Genomic DNA, 20,274 nt, shown 5'->3' with positions numbered 1-20,274 from the left:
ACAGATCAAGTTTTTTAGTCAAAGTGGTTACTAAACTTTGGTTTACAGTGTAATTTACAGTCAAATGTTCCCATCTTCCCTGAGCAAAAGAAATTCTGGAATTGAAACTATCCTTCTTACTCTATAATTCACATGGTCCATTAGTCTCTTGGATCGAGATTTCATATTTTAATAGCTAAAATATTTGTTTTCTCAGCTGCTATTAAAATTAGATGGTTTAAATTTTTAATCAAGATTATATTGACACATTTGCAAAATTCATTTTCATTTAGTAGCGAAGATTATCTTTAATTCAAAATGTCCTTCCGTTCATCTGTTGGCTATGATTAGAGGAAAATGTGATTTTCTCATTTGCTATTCAATGGCTGAAAAGTTGTGTAAATACTCCCTACATAGCTTTCCAGTATGGGCCTCATTTATTGGTCAGTTCATTCATCCAGTAAGAGGGAAGGAAATGGGATAAAAGGGTTGTATAATGTTGTTAATGATCTATTTCTTGTTAAAAGCAAAACTTTTTTACAGTGGGGGTTTGTCTGTCCATCCGTACGTCTCTAACAGATAGTTCTGATTGTTAATTTAGGCATATTAGAATTGTCCTATTGAATTCAAACTCAACAATTAAATTCTTGAAACTGTTATGTCCTACAATGAAGTCAAAGTAAAAATTTTTTTTACCATTGCTTTACATAGTTGCCCTATCACCATGACGTTAGTATGTCCAAATAAAATATCTTGTATTTAAGCTATTAAATGATATAATTACTATTTTTGGTAAATCTAGATATTTCATCTTAAGTGCAGTTACTCTAAATTTCTTATATAGAATTGATCGAGTTTCTCTTTTAAGGATTTTGTCATTCTTGTTAATCTTATTAATTATCAGAGATAATTACTCTTTTTAATTAATAATTAATAATTAATCTCGCTCATTGCCTTACAAATTTTATTCTCTTTTTCTTCAATTAAATGAGTTATTTAATTTAATCAAACAAAGTTTAGCATAAATGAATATTTAAATCTCAAGGAAATAAATGATCGAGCGATATAACCTCCCCTCCTCTCTCTGTCTCTCTCTACTTCTTTCTTTCTCCCTCTCCCCGTTCTCTCTCTCTCTCTCTCTCTCTCTCTCTCTCTCTCTCTCTCTCTCTCTATCTCTCTCTCTCTCTCTCTCTGTCTCTCTCGCTCTGTCTCTCTTTCTCCTTCCGTTCTCTTTCTCTCCTTCCCCCAATCTCTCTCTTTCGCTCTCTCTCTCTTTCTCTTGCTTCTCACTCTCACTCTCCCTCTCTTCATACTCAACAAAATAATAAGTTACAACTTTAACGTCTTCGAATATCTGTTAACTTATTTATTCAGTAATTTGTTTTATATTTACATCCAATGTAACAATACACGATTTAACGTTTTGCTTCATTTTTATATATTTTTTAAAAGATTAAAATTCTAATATTTTTTATTTAAAATTTTCGCCCTGAAAGGGTTAAAATGATTAGTTTAATATCTGACCGCATTACGGGGAGTGTCGCACGAATCAATTCATTATAAAACTAAGTTTTCCTATGTTTACTATATTATTAACTTAAGTTTTCTGTTTTATGAATACAAATCAAATACTTCAATGTTATTTAAATAGCAACATGAATATAAAAAATGCATTTATGATGCATAAAGTAGAATAATGGGTTATTATTTTTCTGGGCAATGAGAGTTTAATAGTGATCATTGAAGCACTATGAGTTTTGAACAACATACGTTTGGAAGATTCGAGTTCGTTTATAGACGTTTATTTCCTATATAGATCTGTCATGGATCTTGATGCAATAAAGTAAGCCCTTTTGTAAATGTTAAAAATTGGAATATTTCATTAAATAAAAGTAATCGCAAATATACTTAGTAAATAAGGATAAGGATAATTAGATGAAATAAATAACATCAACACCTTTTGGCATTTAATAAATACAGATTTGCAAACAATCATAATTATTCGCTTCACTTATCATAAATTATTTTTATTTTGACTAATTACAATTTTAGACTGATATGTTCTTCTTTTTAAAAGCGAAGCTTTTCTATAATTAGGGTCGGTCCGTCCGTACGTCCGTCCGTCCGTAACGGATAGCTTTTTTCGTTAATTTAGGCATGTTAGAATTGTCCTATCGATTTCAAATTTTGCATGGTGATTCCTTTAGTAGTTAGGTACGATTTAGAAAGCGTAGCAACTCTATAATCATTACTAAAATGTCCGTATGTCCATTTTAAACATGTTGATTTTTTTACTTTTTTAACATCAAATTTTTATGTGATCTAATCATCGGATTGATCTGATTTTTGGTATATTGATTCCTGGGACAACAAAGTATAGTGTAATAAACGAAGCAACTCTATAATCAAGTCCTAAAAATGTAAGTATGTCCATAAACATTATCCTGTATCAAGCAGTTTTTTAACAAATTTACTTACAATTTTGCTTTGACTCTTATACATTTATATTAGGATTATTCAGTTCTGAAACTATACAAGTGTTAATGTCCGTTTGTCCTACCGTTTCAGTGCTTCGCTTTTATGGATGTTGTCATCCTTGTTGCTATTAAGAATGACGTGTAATAAAATACTGTTTCTTGCGGTCGTACGCGGTCATACGCAGTCAATGTTGGAAGGGTTAATTTCCACTTAATTTAATGACCAACCAATCAAAATTCAGTAAAAGTCCCCAAAGTAGCTAAGCCATTTGTTACTCGTCATCCTTGTTAGAAAATAAGAAAAACAACTTTGTGTTTGAAGAGAAATTTTATGTCTTTAAATGAAATATATATTAACTATTGGCAACTCCCCAAGAGGCTTCTAGGGACACTTGAGGGAAGGGGTAGGGGAAGATGACCATTTACTTTCAATTTTAGTTTTGAAAAGAATAGAAAATGGGTTTTTTGGTTTTTTGGGGGTTGGGGGTCATTTTTTTCCAGGACGATTTATCCTTCTCTAAAAGGATAATCGGATCAACTGCAGTTCACGGTAAAATATTCCTGGTAACGAATATTTCCAAAAATCTATGAATTTAAAAGGCTGCTAGCTGCCAAACGGCTGAACGTACAGATTAAACTCGCACACCATTTTAAGCGGTATAAGAAGGTCTACAAATAATCTGGAATAGCCAAGATCCAATAATGCACAAGAAAAGCTTAACTGAAGAAAAAAAGCGTATAATAGGTCTTTTTCGCGCATTTCTCCGCACTGTGAGTTAATTATGCATTAATGATTTATGGCTATTCCAGATTATTTGTAGACTTCTTATACCGCTTAAAACAGTGTGCGGGCATGATCTGTACGTTCAGCCGTTTGGCAGCTAGCAGCCTTAAAAATTCATGGATTTTTGGAAATATTCGTTACCAGGAATATTTTACTGCGAACTGCAGTAGATCTGGATAATCATATCGGTACAGCAGTTCAGTGAGATCCTTCGCTACAGACAAAAAAAAACTTACTACAAATAGACAGACGGACAGACATACTTTCATGCAAAATACCTCATAGACAAAAAAGATTTCCTTTATTTAAAAAAAAGTTTAATTCTTAGAAATAATCAGATATTATCACATTGTTAATTTTAGTTGCAAAAATAGTTGAAATTTGAAATTGTGCTAAAGCTAGACCCATATGTTCAAGATTAGCGCAGCTGTTAAAATGAAAGAGCAGAAAAGGGAAAAAGTAAGAAAACATGGATGACAAAATCCATAAAAAAAATCCTCGAAGCTCTGAAACAGTAGAACAAACGAACATTAACACTTTTAGAGTGTCAGAACTGAATTATCCGAACATAAATAATTAGTCGAAACAAAATTGTGAGTAAATTTGTTGAAAAGTGCTTAATTACAGGATAATGTATGTAATGTAATGACATACTTACATGCTTTGCTTATAACATAGTACTTTGCTGTTTTAGGAATAACTATTACAAGTATTAGATCAATCGGATAATTATTTCACATACAAATTTGTTGTAAAAAAAATCAGCATGTTTTAAATTGACGTACGGAATTTCTGGAAACGACTATAGAGTTGCTGTGCTTCCTAAGTAGTACCTAATTCTTATAGTAATCAATACAAACGTTTTAAATCAATAGTAAAATGCTAATAGCTGTCCGTGACGAACCATCCCTAATTATAGAAAAGCTTCGCTTTAAAAAAAACAATTCTTAGAAATATTCTTATTAGTTTCAAAAATAGTTGAAATTTAAATGGGCTAACGCGCGACGAGACTCATACGTTCAAGAGTAGCGCAGCTGCTTAAATGATAAAAAACTTAGGAGGGAAAAAGTAAGAGTAGAAATGGGGACGGACCGACCCCAGTTTTAGAAAATACAAGTTTAATTCTTAGAAATAATCAGCGATATTGATATTCTTTTTTCTTAGTTGCAAAAATGGTTGGAATTTGAATAGGTTAACGCACGACGAGACTCATACGTCCAAGAGTAGCGCAGCTGTTTAAATGATAAAGATTTAAGAGGGAAAAAAGTAAGAGTAGAAATGGGGACGGACCGACCCCAGTTTTAGAAAATGCAAGTTTAATTCTTAAAAATAATCTGCGATGTTGATATTCTTTTCTCTTAGTTGCAAAAATAGTTGAAATTTGAATGCGTTAACGAGACCCATACATCCAAGAGTAGCGCAGCTTTTTAAATGATAAAAATTTAAGAGGGAAAAAGAAAGAGAAGAACAGTTAGGGAGTTGAATACATTTTTATAGAATCAGAAATATAATCTATGATTACGGTTTTGACCCTCTAAAAAACGTAATCTACCATTCCACTTTCCCCTCTCTTGGTGTTGATATCATCAACGCCGATATGATTTTTGTAATCTACCATTCCAATTTTGCCTCTCTTGGTGATGATATCATCAATGCCGATACTATTCCACTTTCAAGAGAGGCGAAACTGGAATGGTGGTTTACACTTTTAACATTGACATAATTGAAATCATACATACTATTTTTAAATTATGTTAATCGTCAACACTTTTATATGAGGAATTGGACAAGGAAATTAATTTTCACATGAGTGCACGACAAAAAGACACCAAAGCAGGGTGACTGCTGATACAAATGGGGTAAAGTAAAAGAAAAAAGAAAGAAACAGAAGGAATAGAAGTGGAAGGAAGTGAATTATCTGCACTTTTAAAAATTAAATTCGGCACAACCCCCTAACATTACCAACAGAAAAACAGAAACAAACACTTTTAGAGTAGCTTCTGTAATAATGAATAATGATAGATCTACCCTAACATTACAAAACGACAGAAACAAAACCTTGTACAACAGCTTCGCTACAAAAAAAAATATCAGGATGTTTTATAAGACTTGTTGTTGATTATATGTACAAACTAGAGTTGGGCTCGATATAATTATCTCGCTATTGGCTAGGTTTATTCAATGATTTATTTACTTTCTTTTGGTTATCTGAATTCTGACTATTAACCCTATTCTTCCATTATCTTCTCCCTGACGATTTCTTTCTTTAAACTATTTTAGGATCTTAATATTTTTTTATTTCAAATTATCGTCCTGAAAGGGTTAAAATGTTTAGTTAACTGTTAAGTTTTAGTTCAATATCTGACCACATTACGCATGTATCGCTAGTATCAAATTATTTTAAAACTAAGTTTTCTTTTATTTGCTATATTATAAATTTAAATTTTCTGTTTTATGGTTAGAAATTTAATACTTCAATATAATTCAAATAGCAACATGAAATAAAAAAAATAATTTATTCTTCATACAGTAAAATAATAGGTCTTATCGTTCTGGTCAATGAGAGTTTATTATGGATTATTGGAGCACTATAAGTTTTAAACATCTATTGCTTGGTAAACTTGAGCACATATATAGACATTTATTTCCTATATAGATCTGTCATGGATCTTGATGCAATAAAGCAGGCCGTTTTATAAATGTTAAAAATTGGAAGATTTCATTAAATAAAAGTAATCACAAATATACTTAGTAAATAAGTTAAAAAATTCTAACACCTCTGCTTGTTGCAACATGCGAAGCAATGTTCGCCTTTTCAATGTTCTGGTGCATTAATACAGGCAGCTATAATTTTATACAGTCTATACTCAAGAAAGCGTTGAAGGAGTCAAAGCTTTCACAAACTACAAAAAGCACACATTTATCTCAAGTTTTGTTAAAAACACAGCTTTTCTAAAATTAGAGTCGGTTAGTCCGTCCGTCAGTCAGTCAGTCAGTCCGTCCGGAACGGATAGCTTTTTCTGTTAATTTATACATGTTAGAATTGTCATATTGATTTCAAAAGTTGCATGGTTATTCCTGTAGTAGGTAGGTACGATTTAGAAAGCGTAGCAACTCTATAATCATTGCCACAAAGTCCGTAAGTCCATTTTAAACATGTTGGTTTTTTTTTACTTTTTTTAACAACAAATGTTTATGTGATCTAATTATCTGATTGATCTGATGTTTGATACACTGATTTCTGGGACAACAAAGTACACTATTATTGCGAAGCAACTCTACAATCGAGTCCTAAAATGTAAGTATAATGTATATAATGTTTAATGAATATCCTGTATCAAGCAGTTTTTCAACAAATTTAATTAAGATTTTGGTTCCACCCTTATACATTTATATTCGGATTATTCAGTTCTGACACTCTACAAGTGTTAATGTCCGTTTGTCGTACCATTTCAGATCTTCGTTTTTATGGATGTTGTCATCGTTTTTTTTCTTATGATCTTTAAATTTTAAGAATTCTTGTGAAACTTTTTATTTACTTCGATAGACACACAGATAGACATCCTGTTACTTTTATATAAAGATAAAGTGAGCGTTCTAATATTACATCATCTAATTTTTTTCTCTTTTATTACTTTCTTTTTTTCCTTACTCCTGTTTTCTCTTTCTTATTTGTAGCGAAGCTAATCTATAATTCCAATGTCCAATGCCCATCCATCTGTCCGTAAAACATTCATATTGGGGAATGTGATTTTCTCGGCTCCTATAAAAGATAGAAGGCTGAAATTTTTTGACAATATTCCCATCAATACAGAACTTAATTAAGTGTAAATCATCCGATGGCGGTCGGACTGCTTTTAGGAAGGATTTAGCTATTTTTATATTTTGAGTAGTTCTGATACTTTGGAAATTCAGACTTGGAACTTGGCTGCACATCCCAGAATGGAATAATATTAATTAACAAGTAAGTTTTTATACACAATTTGTGTGCTTAGCTGGATCTTTGCAATGCCAGTGATTCCAAAGTCTCCCGGCCCACCATTGCCATTTTGATTAATAGGTCGCTATTAGGTGAACTGCTTTTAAAACCGGCTTACTTGAGACAACGGCTATGGCATCACTGTGATTAAAAGACCAATCTCTGTACATATTACTGATTGAAGAAGGTCTTGTTCAAGACTTCAAGGTAAAAATTGTGGGTTAGGGTGTTAGTATACTCCCTTAAAAAAAACTTTAACGCTTAACGTGTGCCATTTTACCCCCAATCATTACCTTCCCCCCTCTACCCAAAATAAAAAAAAGCTTGGATGCCATTGATCTAGCTCTGAATACAATATAGTTCCAACAGATAAAAACATTTCTGACACATGATAAAAAAAAAACCTGTTTAATGGATCAAATTGCAATGACCTTTAAAGTAATCAATGCACTGGGAATGTCTAAACAAAGTATATTACACTTTAAACATATTACATAAACAGTTTGCTAGTAATTCATAACCATGTGCGGGTGCCTCTGGCATCTAGGAGTAGACTTGGTGGTGCAATTGCTGAGGCTGGTATTAACAGTTTTATATTTAGAAACCAATCAAAAGAAAAAAGAATAAGTTTTTTAGAAGGTTATTCAAGCGTCGGACTGAGTGTCAGCACTGGAGCAGAATTTGGAGTAGCTGGTATTTGTGTTTCTGTTCTAGGCTTGGGATTTTCTGTTGGAAGAAAAACTGGATTCAGCATTCCTTTTAGAGAATTTAGTTTAAATTTCTAATCATATCAAATAGATTAGACAAAATTAAATTGTATTTTTATTCAACTTTTTAACAAATATATTTGCTTCATCTAATAACTGTTTTTTTCTTCTTCTTTATTATGTACATTGCCGATACAATTTTTTGAGGTTTAATTTCATAACTATATGAATCAAAATTTAAGTTTATGTTAATACTTCTAGTTTGATAAGTCTAACTTTCACTTTTGAAGTGATTAACTGACTTTTTAATGCACTAATTAGATACAAGCACGTTTTGGAAATGATTGTATATCCCGATCCTGGTTGGTTCAGGACACCTGTAAATCTTGCTGATTCTTCCATGTTTACAGCAATAACAAGGATGACAACATCCATAAATGAACGCTCTACAATCATAAGTATGGACTAACAACAATACCTCTCTTAGAGTGTCAGAATCTTATAGGTAGAACATTATTTTGTATGTACATTGTTTATAAATTTGTTGTATAATTGCTTAAATACAGGATACAGTAAAAGAACATACTTTTATTTTAGGATTGATTATATTGATGACTTGCTTATAATATTGTACCTTGTTCTCCTATGAATCACTATTGACAGTATATTGACAATGTAACTACTTAAACCAGTTTTTGACAAGGAAGTATTTTGGCCATATTTAGTGTTCTATTGAAGACAAAAAAAATGCTTTTTACCTGGATGACACTGTACGGTTGAATGACAACAACCTTAAAAACAGCGAAGCTAAAAAATCATTGCATGAACAAACAGACAAAATTCAGATGTTGATTTGTCATAACTAAGAATAGAAAAATAGATAATATTCAAAAGTTAAAAGAATTCTCGAAAACCTTTTTAAAGTTAGATTTATTTCTTTAGAAACATGACCGGCAGATAGACGGACAAAACGATATACTGAAAGGAATCTTCACTAAAGATTTCAGCTGTCTATCTTCAAGATCAGCCTAGAAAATAACATTTTTACCCTAACGTTACTGACTGCTAATTTGACGGACACACAAAGTGATTATAGAGTATTTTCGCTACTAATATTAGGCTAAAATGTTATAAGGGACTTGAGATATTCTCGTGAAAAATTTGAAATTAGTTGGGCGTTTTTTTACATGACCTAAAAGGATTAGACAATGGCTGATAAATGTACATAAAATGATTAAATTAAATAAAATAAAAAAACATTTTTTTTAGATAATTTATATTTAGGATACATATAAAAACAATTAATATACACAAATTTTGGTTAATAATGCCCAAATAAAATAATAATTTGTAAATACTTTAAGATATTTAAAGTAAAACAAGAACAGTTACGCCAAATAGTAGCCAAAAGTAAGCCTTTTTTAAAATACAAGATTAAAAAGTTTTGTTTTTTAGAAGTAGAAAAAAATACACAATTTGCCTAGCTATATAGATATGGGACGTCACCGAAACTGTCCCAATTTTGTATAACTTTTGCGGAACAAGTTCCAATTACGTCATATTTTTCTTTCCCGAAAAAGGAAGGGGGGAAGAAAATCTCTTTAAAAGAGATGGGGAAAACCCCCTTTTCTTCCATCTCTTTTTTCTTCCCCCCTTCCCCTTTTTTTCTTTCCCCCTTCTCTTTTTCGGGAAAGAAAAATATGACGTAATTGGAACTTGTTCCGCAAAAGTTATACAAAATTGGGACAGTTTTGGTGACGTCTAAATATGGTTTAAAAACAGACCAACATGTAAGATTTGTAGAAAAGCGTCGTTACTTTAAAACTTGTGAAAGACTTTAAATAGCATAATTTAGTTTTTTCGCAGCCAGCAAAAACGGCGCGACTTGAAAATTTTGCAGATTTTTACAAATGGCTGGTCCATATAATCTAATGAAGAAACCATTCAGCAAACAGCCAGCCCAGGAACTCCATGACCTTGACAAAGAACTCGAAGAAGATGTCCTCGGGTGGGAGGGTGAGGGCCCGGGCAATATTCTTGGCCTCGTTCCAACCAGCTGGCATTGTTAACTGAATATATATGGTTGTTTTTATTTTTTTATTTCATGTAAAAAAGGTTTCGTGATTGTTAAAATTAACTTAGGTTGTTGGTTACAGCTACTACCCCCATCCCCTTCCAACTGATTAAGGTTATTCCCCATAAATAAACTTTAAAATGAACCTACGGACATTCTGGTAATGATTATATAGTTGCTACGCTTTCTAAATCGTACCTAACTACCACAGGAATCTCCATGCAAAGTTTGAAATCGATAGGACAATTCTAACATGCCTAAATTAACAAATAAAAGCTATCTATCTCAGACGGACGTACGAACCGACCCTAATTATAGAAAAGCTTCGCTTTTAAAAATAGAAATACCTGTTGCGCGCTTGACATAGCAACAAAGGAAAGAACCAGAATGACCAGCAAGTTTCTCATCTTTGTAAATTTGTGTTCTTGTTAATTTAGAAAATGTGTTACAGGTTTGATTGCTTTAATGCAACTGCCTAATATTTTAAATGCTTTTCAAGTATTTGTCTATTTTTAGCATTTTCAGGGATTTATATTTTCAATTTTCATAATTTCATTTTGATAAAATTTATATTTAAGTTGAAAATATTTTTTAGTTTCAAATTTATAAATTTTTTTAGAATTATTTTTATATTCACCCCTGTTCAGTTGACCGCTTGTTGATTGCATGAGTGAGCGGTTTGGTTGGTTTGGGGCAAGGGAAGGTGGTTTATAAGTGGAACGGGTCGTTTAGGGAGAAGGGGATGAACACTCTAAAAAATCACGTATTGGTACAACAAATGTTAATTATAATAATTATAAACTCAAATTATGCAATTCATATTATTTAAACTAGTAATTTCGTTCTAGACTTTAGAGTATCTTTTACTTTAACACATTTTTATGGCATTTTTTATGAATTTTTCAGTACGATGTATACTAAATTAAAATTACTAAATTAAAAGTATTTTTTAGAGTGGATTAATTTATTATTTTTTATTTGTGCAATTAAAAATAACTGTAAATATATATACATGCATACAGTACGGTTAGGGATCTTGGGCAGGGATCTTGAGGGATAAGATAATGGCCGAAAAATTTATGTACATCCCCAATGATAATACACAAAATGATCCTTTCTATAATTACAATGAGAAACGTTTGAACACTCAACTTAATAAACCAACTAGTCAAAATTCAATAAAAGTCTCCAATGTTTCAAGCCAATGAATAAGAAAATGTTATAAAACTTTAGGGACTAGTGTAATAAAAAGCCCTATGCTCCCTCCCGCTATGGGTTTTGTGTCTGTGTGTGTGTATGTGTGTTTGTTTGTGTGTGTGTTAAAACCAACTTGTTTACTACTATTATTTTGTTTTTCTACCTTTAATTCTATTTATAGATACTGAAAGGGTAAATTTGAATATAAATGAATATCCTTATACATAATTCATGTCAGTGCATATTGAACAAACAAAGAGAAAAAAAGATTTAATCATATTATATCAAAAATAGGCGGTTTCCCTCATATTACATTCTATTTCTAGGGTCGGTCCAAAGCTCTTTTCGATAATTAAAACATGTTAGAATTGTCCTATCTCGATTTGCATGATGATTCCAATAATACATAGGGTTGTTTATTTTACTTGTCCACAAAGTCAGATTATAACGTTTTCGATTATCCGTTAGCTTAACAACTTTAAGGGGCTTTTATTGAATGTAAACGGGTTGGTTCATTTAATGAAGTGTCAAAGCGTTTCAACCACTAACTGTGACCTCATCGGCCATTGTCTTATCCCTTTAAATCCCTGGATGGTAAGAAAAAATAATGAAAATTCTGGAATGTTGATTATTCCTTTTGGAGAAAACTTGCAGTCAATTGGTTTCTACCTCAAGGATGATAATCTAAAGGGATAAGACAATGGCTGATAAATAGAAGTACATCCCAAATGATGATACACATAATTACCCCTTTGTAGATGGCAATTAGTGTTTAAAACGTTTGGACACTCAACTAATGAGCCAACCAATAAAATTAGATTAAAGCTGTTAAGCCGACGAATGAGGAAACGTTATTGTAGAATTGTAAAACCTTGGGGACTATTGTAATAAAAAGTCCTTCCCTTTCTCTCTCTTTCTGTATTTAACTGCCATTGTATATATACCCAAAACAGACAGAAAATAATAAAATAATTCTTTACATTGAAGCTTTTTAAAGGTCTAGTTTCTATGATACTAGAGGATTCGAAGGGATATGAAATGGCTGAAAATAGCCTAACACCATGAGAAGCTTCACTGTAAAGGAGAGGAACGGACGGACGGACGTATTGACGTACCGATGAAAGGACTAAACCTAAACGTAGAAAATCTTCGATTTTTTAAATACTAGCGGTTGCGCCCCTAGCATCTAGGGCTAAGGAATATGGAAGAGCAGAAAAATAGCATAAAACTATACCTACCCCGACTTTTATAAAAAAAAAATAGTCTAAAACCATCCCGAGACCTATAAGTAGCTTCACTGTAAAGAAGGACCATATCGGTTCAGCAGTTAGCGAGATCCTTCTCTACAGACAAAAAAAAGCGTACTACATAAATTTCAATGAAAATAATATTATTTACTATAATTTTAATAAAAAAACTCACCAAGATAAACAGACGATTATGTACTTAACAATAAAATCATCCAAGTTTTAATTATTTTAATCTTTTTCTAATAATTTTTATTAAGTTTTATCTGTTTTTAAATCTAAATTTCAATTCATATACATATTTTTAGACTGTTTGTAATTTTAAAATTATTTCGTTTAAACCAGTTTAAAATGTAAACAAAGAATGGAAAGGAAATATTAGTTTAACTTTATGGTTCAGTTGCTTGTTTAGTTACAGTTCATACTCACTGTAACAGGTAAATTCTTTAGTTAGCTAAGTGTATATGATGCGTTTTAGTATTTCACTGTAACGTTTGAATCATTGAAATTTTATAAACGTTGTAAAAAGCGAAGCTTTTCTATAATTAGGTTCCGTCCGTACGAGATAGTTAGCTATTTATACGTTAATTTAGGCCTGTTAGTATTGTCCTATCGATTTCAAACTTTGCAAGGGGATTCATGAGTAGTTGGGTACGATTTAGAAAGCGTAGCAACTCTATAATTGTTACCAGAATGTCCGTACGTCCATTTTAAACATGTTGATATTTTACGTATTTAATAACATGATTTTTTATGTGATAAAAATATCAGAGTGATCTGATTTTTTGATGACCGTTTCCTATTACAATAAGGTACAATATTATGAGTGAAGCATCTCTATTGTCCAGTATTAAAAATGTCAGTATGTCCTTAAACAGAATTCAGTATTTAAGATTAAGAAGTTTTGCAACAAATTTACGTCAAACCTTATATTTTCATATTTTGTATATTCAGTTCTAACACTCAACAAAAGTTAATGTTCGTCTGTAATATCGTTTTAGAGCTTCGCTTTTATGGATTTTGTCATCTTTGTTTATTAGTTAAGGAACGTTTTTTTTATTTAAATTCTTTCAGTTTTAGCATTTACCTTAATACTTGTAATATTTCTTTTTGGCTGTTTTGATTTATTTCGTTTTTAGCAAAGTTTTTTCTACAATATTTTTATTTGATATAATATATTGTTTATTGATTTATGGAACAATTATTCTTTAGTCTGCAAGGTACAATATTATACAATTTTTACAATTTTGTTAATTATTTCGCTTTTTGGATGTTTTAATCCTTATTCTTACTATATAATGTGTATAATTTAGGTTAATCATGAATAAAACTTTATTTGTGCTCTTGTTCGCAGCAGTCAGCAATGCAGCTGTTCTTGGAGCTGACAGCGGCGCACCTCCAGCTGGAGATGGTAAGTTTTTAATAATTTCTATTCACAAGTCTAAATTAAAGATTCCTGACTAAAACCAGGGTCTGTTGTTAAAATATTTTATTTGGCGTAAAGTTTACTAATTTTTTTGCTGTAACTTTAGTTAATATAGTGGTCAGAAGGGTGGGTAAGAAAGAAGTGAATTTCTAGCAAATTTTCACAAAGATATTTACTGTCAGGATCCTGGAATTTGTTTCTTTGTAATTTAAAGTTCTTTGATATTTTATAATTTAACATTTCTAGAATAATCTTAATTGCAAATAATTTAATCTTAAGGGCTTTCATTTCTGTGTTTTCTAGTTTCAGTTTAGATCTCTTTATATTAAGAATTTTCCTTTTTAATTTGTTGTTATTTACTCTATTATTTGAATAATGGAAATAAGACAAAGTGGTTGGTTTCGTTGTATTTTTATCATAGCTTTTCTAATAAACTGGGCAAACTTAACATAACCTATAATAACTTATCAATAGCTAATGTAAAAATACGATTAACCCAGCCATCTTGTTCTCTTCCCATGATGCAAATTTTTTAAGGTCCAAGTGGATGCTGTGATTGGCCTTCCTGCTATGACGAAAGAACTGGGCTTTGTCTTGGTAAAACATTTTTTAAAAAGCTTAAGATTTTTTATATTTTAAGTCTGTTCGTAACGGTCAGCTCTTTTCTTTAATTTGAGCATGCTAGAATTGTCTTATCGATTTTAAACTTTTGTTGTGCTTCCTGTACGAATCCGGAAGTATATGATCAATAAAACTTAAAGAATGTCTGTTCTTTTATAAACTGTTCTTTTTTATCATTTTTGGCTAAATCCATTTATGTGGTATAATTGTCCTATTTTTTTTATACAGATTCTTATTGGAATAGGGACTAAATTTTTAAGTTTAATATATCTATAATAATTTTATAAGCCTGTAGGTATATCCTTAAACAGTAGTTTTGCAACAAATTTACCTAACTTTGTTTAGATTTATATATTTAAATTCTGCCTATTTAGTTCTGACACACTACAATTGTTTATGTTCGTTTGTCCTACAGTTTTATTGCTTTGCTTTTATGGATGTTGTCATCTTTATTTAAAGTGTCATTTTTTTAATATTAGATATTTAATAATTAAAATTAAATCTTGTTCAATTTTTAGATAGTGTAAAATTTGTTTATCAATATTATGATTTTAGACACCTGTCTTGGTACTTGGGCTCAGTGTCCAGCAAAGCTTTTCTTGATGAACTGCTACAGCCAATACCTTTCTCCATTCGGTAAGCTTTCATATTTGGTAGTATAGCTAGGCTTTTTTTATCAACTGCTACAGCCAATATCTTTCTCTATTCAGTAAGATTATATATTTGGTAGTATAGCTATGCTTTTTTTTATTAACTGATACAGACAATACCTTTCTCCATTCAGTAAGTTTTTATATTTAGTAGTATAGCTAGTATTTTTTACTAAGTATATTTGCGATAACTTTTATTTAATGAAATCTTCCAATTTTTAACCTGTACAAAACGGCCTGCTTAATTGCTTCAAGATCCATGTCAGATCTATATAGGAAATAAATGTCTATAAACGAGCTCAAGTTTTCCAAGGACTATTCGTTGAAAACTCATAGTGCTCCAATAATCCATAATAAACTCTCATTGCCCAGAACGATAAGACCCATTATTTTACTTTATTAAAAACAAATTCATTTTTTTCATTTCATGTTGCTATTTACATTATAATGAAGTATTTAATTTCTAATCATAAAAAAGAAAATTTAAATTTATGATATAATAAATTTAAGAAAACTCTGTTTTAAAAGAATTCGATTGTGGCGACACTTTGTGTGTTCAAATATTGAACTAAAATTGTAATCATATAATAAACCCTTTGGTGATGGTAATGTAAAGAAAAAAATATAATTTAAAAGATCTTTTTAGGATCATTTAAATTATTAAATATTTACTTCCGTTTAAATAGTAATGCCGGGTGAGGAAAATAGATTTATTGAGAAATATATATGCATATAGAAAACTAGCCAATAGGGAGATAGTTATATCGAGCCAACTCTAGTTACTAATACAGCCAATATCTTTCTCTATTCATTAAGATTATATATTTGGTAGTATAGCTAGGCTTTTCTTTATTAACTGCTACAGCCAATATCTTTCTCCATTCAGTAAGATTATATATTTGGTAGTATAGCTAGGCTTTTCTTTATTAACTGCTACAGCCAATATCTTTCTCCATTCAGTAAGATTATATATTTGGTAGTATAGCTAGGCTTTTCTTTATTAACTGCTACAGCCAATATCTTTCTCCATTCAGTAAGATTATATATTTGGTAGTATAGCTAGGCCTTTCTTTATTAACTGCTACAGCCAATATCTTTCTCCATTCAGTAAGATTATATATTTGGTAGTATAGCTAGGCCTTTCTTTATTAACTGCTACAGCCAATATCTTTCTCTATTCAGTAAGATTATATATTTGGTAGTATAGCTAGGCTTTTCTTTATTAACTGCTACAGCCAATATCTTTCTCTATTCAGTAAGATTATATATTTGGTAGTATAGCTAGGCTTTTCTTTATTAACTGCTACAGCCAATATATTTCTCTATTCAGTAAGATTATATATTTGGTAGTATAGCTAGGCCTTTCTTTATTAACTGCTACAGCCAATATCTTTCTCCATTCAGTAAGATTATATATTTGGTAGTATAGCTAGGCTTTTCTTTATTAACTGCTACAGCCAATATCTTTCTCTATTCAGTAAGATTATATATTTGGTAGTATAGCTAGGCTTTTCTTTATTAACTGCTACAGCCAATATCTTTCTCTATTCAGTAAGATTATATATTTGGTAGTATAGCTAGGCTTTTCTTTATTAACTGCTACAGCCAATATCTTTCTCTATTCAGTAAGATTATATATTTGGTAGTATAGCTAGGCTTTTCTTTATTAACTGCTACAGCCAATATATTTCTCTATTCAGTAAGATTATATATTTGGTAGTATAGCTAGGCCTTTCTTTATTAACTGCTACAGCCAATATCTTTCTCCATTCAGTAAGATTATATATTTGGTAGTATAGCTAGGCTTTTCTTTATTAACTGCTACAGCCAATATCTTTCTCTATTCAGTAAGATTATATATTTGGTAGTATAGCTAGGCTTTTCTTTATTAACTGCTACAGCCAATATCTTTCTCTATTCAGTAAGATTATATATTTGGGAGTATAGCTAGGCTTTTCTTTATTAACTGCTACAGCCAATATCTTTCTCTATTCAGTAAGATTATATATTTGGTAGTATAGCTAGGCTTTTCTTTATTAACTGCTACAGCCAATATCTTTCTCTATTCAGTAAGATTATATATTTGGTAGTATAGCTAGGCTTTTCTTTATTAACTGCTACAGCCAATATATTTCTCTATTCAGTAAGATTATATATTTGGTAGTATAGCTAGGCTTTTCTTTATTAACTGCTACAGCCAATATCTTTCTCCATTCAGTAAGATTATATATTTGGTAGTATAGCTAGGCTTTTCTTTATTAACTGCTACAGCCAATATCTTTCTCTATTTAGTAAGATTATTTATTTGGTAGTATAGCTAGGCTTTTCTTTATTAACTGCTACAGCCAATACCTTTCTCTATTCAGTAAGTTTATATATTTGGTAGTTTAGCTAGGTTTTTCTTTATTAACTGCTACAGCTAATATCTTTCTCCATTCGGTAAGCTTTTGGGTTTGGTAGCCTGGCAACCTTGCAATTCAGAGCTATACTTCCCTGTGGTCGGTAGCTTGAACAAATGTACAAGTTTAGTCTTATAACTCAAACCACTGTCTGCCCTAATTGGTAGCGTGGGTACGTTTTCGTCTGCTGGCAAGTTGGGTTCTTTTATAAGGACTTTGCCGTGTCAATATTTCTGACACTATTTGCTGATATTTTATAACCCAACTGATTTTAAACAGAGCTGTCTATTACACTAGTCTCTTAAAGTTTTTGGGTCTTTAATTAAATTTTGATTGTTTGGTTTATTAATTTGAGTGTTCAAACTTTTAAACAAATAATTGCAAGATACAGTAGAGGTAATTTTGTGTATATAATCATTTTCTTTAATTTGTTGTTCATTGTGTTCTCTTTATATCCCTGACTTAAGTGCCTGTTTATATATACTTATAGCTGTGCCCCTAGAGCATCCATGGGCTCTGTATTTTAAGATTGAAAAAATGGCTAAAACTATATTAAGAAGTAAATATAAAAATTAAATAGCCAAAAACATTCTGGAACCTTTTATATTCCTTCTATAATAGGATATATATTGAAAAGGTATAAAATATTTTTTTATCTCAGGTGAGCTGCCCGTGCAGTGTTTCCCAGATGCTGCGCCCCACCTGGCCGAAGCTGAGGAGCTTGGTCTGACCGGCCCACCACAGAAAATCCGCAGTGAGCTGCACAAATTGAACGCCAAGAACTGCCATCCCAGAACTGGAATCTGCAGACCTGTTATCCCTTGAACAATTTTATTATTCATAACTTTATGCAATTTTAATAAATTTTAGTAACTAGGTATTAAATTTTTGTTTTATGAGGTAAAAGAATTGTTTTGTCCTCTTAATAAAAGATTTCCAGTATCTCATCGTAACCGATTAATGTCCGATTTAGAACACATATAGTTTTTCAATTTTATATCCGCGGGAAATAGTTTGTAGTACAGTGAAATATTTAAACATTTCTAAAGCTATTAGAGGAGAATGTGTATTTTGGTATAATTTATTTAGTCGGTTGGTCTGTTGATAATATTTTCAAATCTATTTGTTACAAAGGTTTCGTGATTTATTATTTATTATAATTATTCTCTTTTACCTTCAATCCAATGACTATTTTATACCTGCTCTATGACTCTTAAATACTTTAATTATATTAAATTTAGAATATCTGAAACTCTCTAGAGGATAAATCCTGTTGCATTTATAGAAGAATTAAAGACAAAAGTATATTTGGCTTGGATATCCTGAATCATTCTCTTTGTATGACTAATAACTTACGGCAATGTGTCTGACTAAAAATTTATTCATAATAAATGTAAATGTCTATAATTTTTTTGGCAAATAATGTTGGCTTACAAATGTGTCATTCTGCCATTTGTTGTTTTAAATGTATTAATTATACTTGGATGTTACACCAGATTATATGTTCTCTAATAGAATAAAATTTGTAACTGGATAAAATATACATATATCTCCTATCCAACCTCTTTAGCCTATCTACTCCCGTCCTACTTGATAAACGAATTACTAATAAATGATGTCCATGTTAGCAACTTTAATCTAATATTCCCCCCCTGTTTTAATATCCACGTTTAATCTAAATACATTGTTATGATTTTCATTCTTGCTGGAGTTCTTAATAATTTTTCATTCAGTAGCTTAAAAACTTTAATAGAATTTGATTAGTTAATTCATTAAACGTTTCAACCAATAATTGTAATCTACAGAAGAGGGAATTTAGTGTATACATTATGGTGATAAACATCAATTTATGTCTAATCCCTTTGGATCCTAGGAAGATGACACCTCTTGCCAAATTAGTGAAGGTAAAAGTTGGCAGATCCATGCATAATGGTTATACTAGGGATCTAAAGAGATAAGACAATGGCCGATGAAATAATGTACATCCTCAATGATCACAAAATTCCTCCAAAACGTCCAGTCTGACAGACATTAAGAATTAATAAAGTAGCTTCGTTACTAAACACTGAATTCTTTCAATTAAAGTTAATTTTATAATTTTTTCTTTAAAACGCTTAATTCATCTTCCTTCTTGAGTCTTGATTAAAATGAATATTTTTGTTTAATCTGGAAGGAAGAGGACATTGGGGCCGTTTATTACACTAGTCCCCAAAGATATACAATAACGTTTTCTTATTCTTATTAACTTTGGGCAGTTTAATTGAATTTTAATTGGAAGGTTCATCAAGTTGAGTGTCCAAACGTTTAAAGCAATAATGGTAATCTGCAGAAATGGTCGCTTTGTGTATTATCATTTAGGATGTACTTCAATTTATCCGCCATTGTCTTATCCCTTTATATCCCTGCCATACAATATCTATTATGAAAATTGTAGTGAAGAAAGGAATAATTATTTAACGCATCGTAATATCGAGAACTTACCGCGGAAAGTAAAGCGATAAATTATACGGTTAATTCCGTTTCTGTTAACCCCGAGGAGCCGAAGGCAAGGACCTACAAAACTGGTTATAATATTAATATTCTCCATTTTAATATTCATAGAAATTTATGATTAAGGATAGAGGAATGCTGGCTCATATTCTCAAATCAGTTACAACAATGGATATATTATTACTTGAATCTTACAAAGGGAAACTTGCAACGGGCTAAACTTGCAACGATTTGCCTTTTCCAC

At 31.0% G+C, this 20,274-nt stretch overlaps 1 protein-coding gene and 1 long non-coding RNA gene across 3 annotated transcripts; one reads left to right on the top strand and one right to left on the bottom strand.

Moving 5' to 3' along the window:
• Positions 1 to 9,253: 9,253 nt before the first annotated feature.
• LOC145319444 (uncharacterized) lies at positions 9,254 to 10,492 on the bottom strand. Its single transcript, XR_013879849.1, has 2 exons — positions 10,348 to 10,492; positions 9,254 to 9,995 (listed from the first exon to the last, which is right to left on the bottom strand). It is a non-coding gene; the product is annotated as an uncharacterized LOC145319444 (long non-coding RNA).
• Positions 10,493 to 12,677: 2,185 nt separating this feature from the next.
• On the top strand, positions 12,678 to 18,418 carry LOC145319443 (uncharacterized). 2 transcript variants are annotated; one of them, XM_080161575.1, is made up of 5 exons: positions 12,678 to 12,881; positions 13,758 to 13,855; positions 14,408 to 14,467; positions 15,047 to 15,127; positions 18,202 to 18,418. In XM_080161575.1, the coding sequence occupies exons 2-5, from the start codon at positions 13,765 to 13,767 to the stop codon at positions 18,363 to 18,365; spliced, it is 396 nt and encodes a 131-aa protein (XP_080017701.1). In that variant the 5' UTR covers positions 12,678 to 12,881; positions 13,758 to 13,764; the 3' UTR covers positions 18,366 to 18,418. The 2 variants fall into 2 exon arrangements, with proteins under 2 accessions (XP_080017701.1, XP_080017702.1); XM_080161576.1 differs by lacking the exon at positions 12,678 to 12,881 and adding an exon at positions 12,987 to 13,095.
• Positions 18,419 to 20,274: the final 1,856 nt, after the last annotated feature.

Source organism: Acartia tonsa, chromosome 5 (assembly GCF_053477335.1).
Source record: "Acartia tonsa isolate MP-2025a chromosome 5, ASM5347733v1, whole genome shotgun sequence".
Classification (NCBI taxonomy): domain Eukaryota; kingdom Metazoa; phylum Arthropoda; class Copepoda; order Calanoida; family Acartiidae; genus Acartia; species Acartia tonsa.
Note: the sequence above shows the minus strand (reverse complement) of the source record. Positions and strands in the feature narration are given on the sequence as shown.

Excerpts from the sequence above, each read along its gene's own strand:
- LOC145319443 (XM_080161575.1), top strand. The coding sequence starts at position 13,765 with ATGAATAAAACTTTATTTGTGCTCTTGTTCGCAGCAGTCAGCAATGCA. Across the intron at positions 14,468-15,046 it reads AAGAACTGGGCTTTGTCTTG|ACACCTGTCTTGGTACTTGG; the intron begins GTAAAACATTTT and ends TTATGATTTTAG. Across the intron at positions 15,128-18,201 it reads CCAATACCTTTCTCCATTCG|GTGAGCTGCCCGTGCAGTGT; the intron begins GTAAGCTTTCAT and ends TTTTTATCTCAG.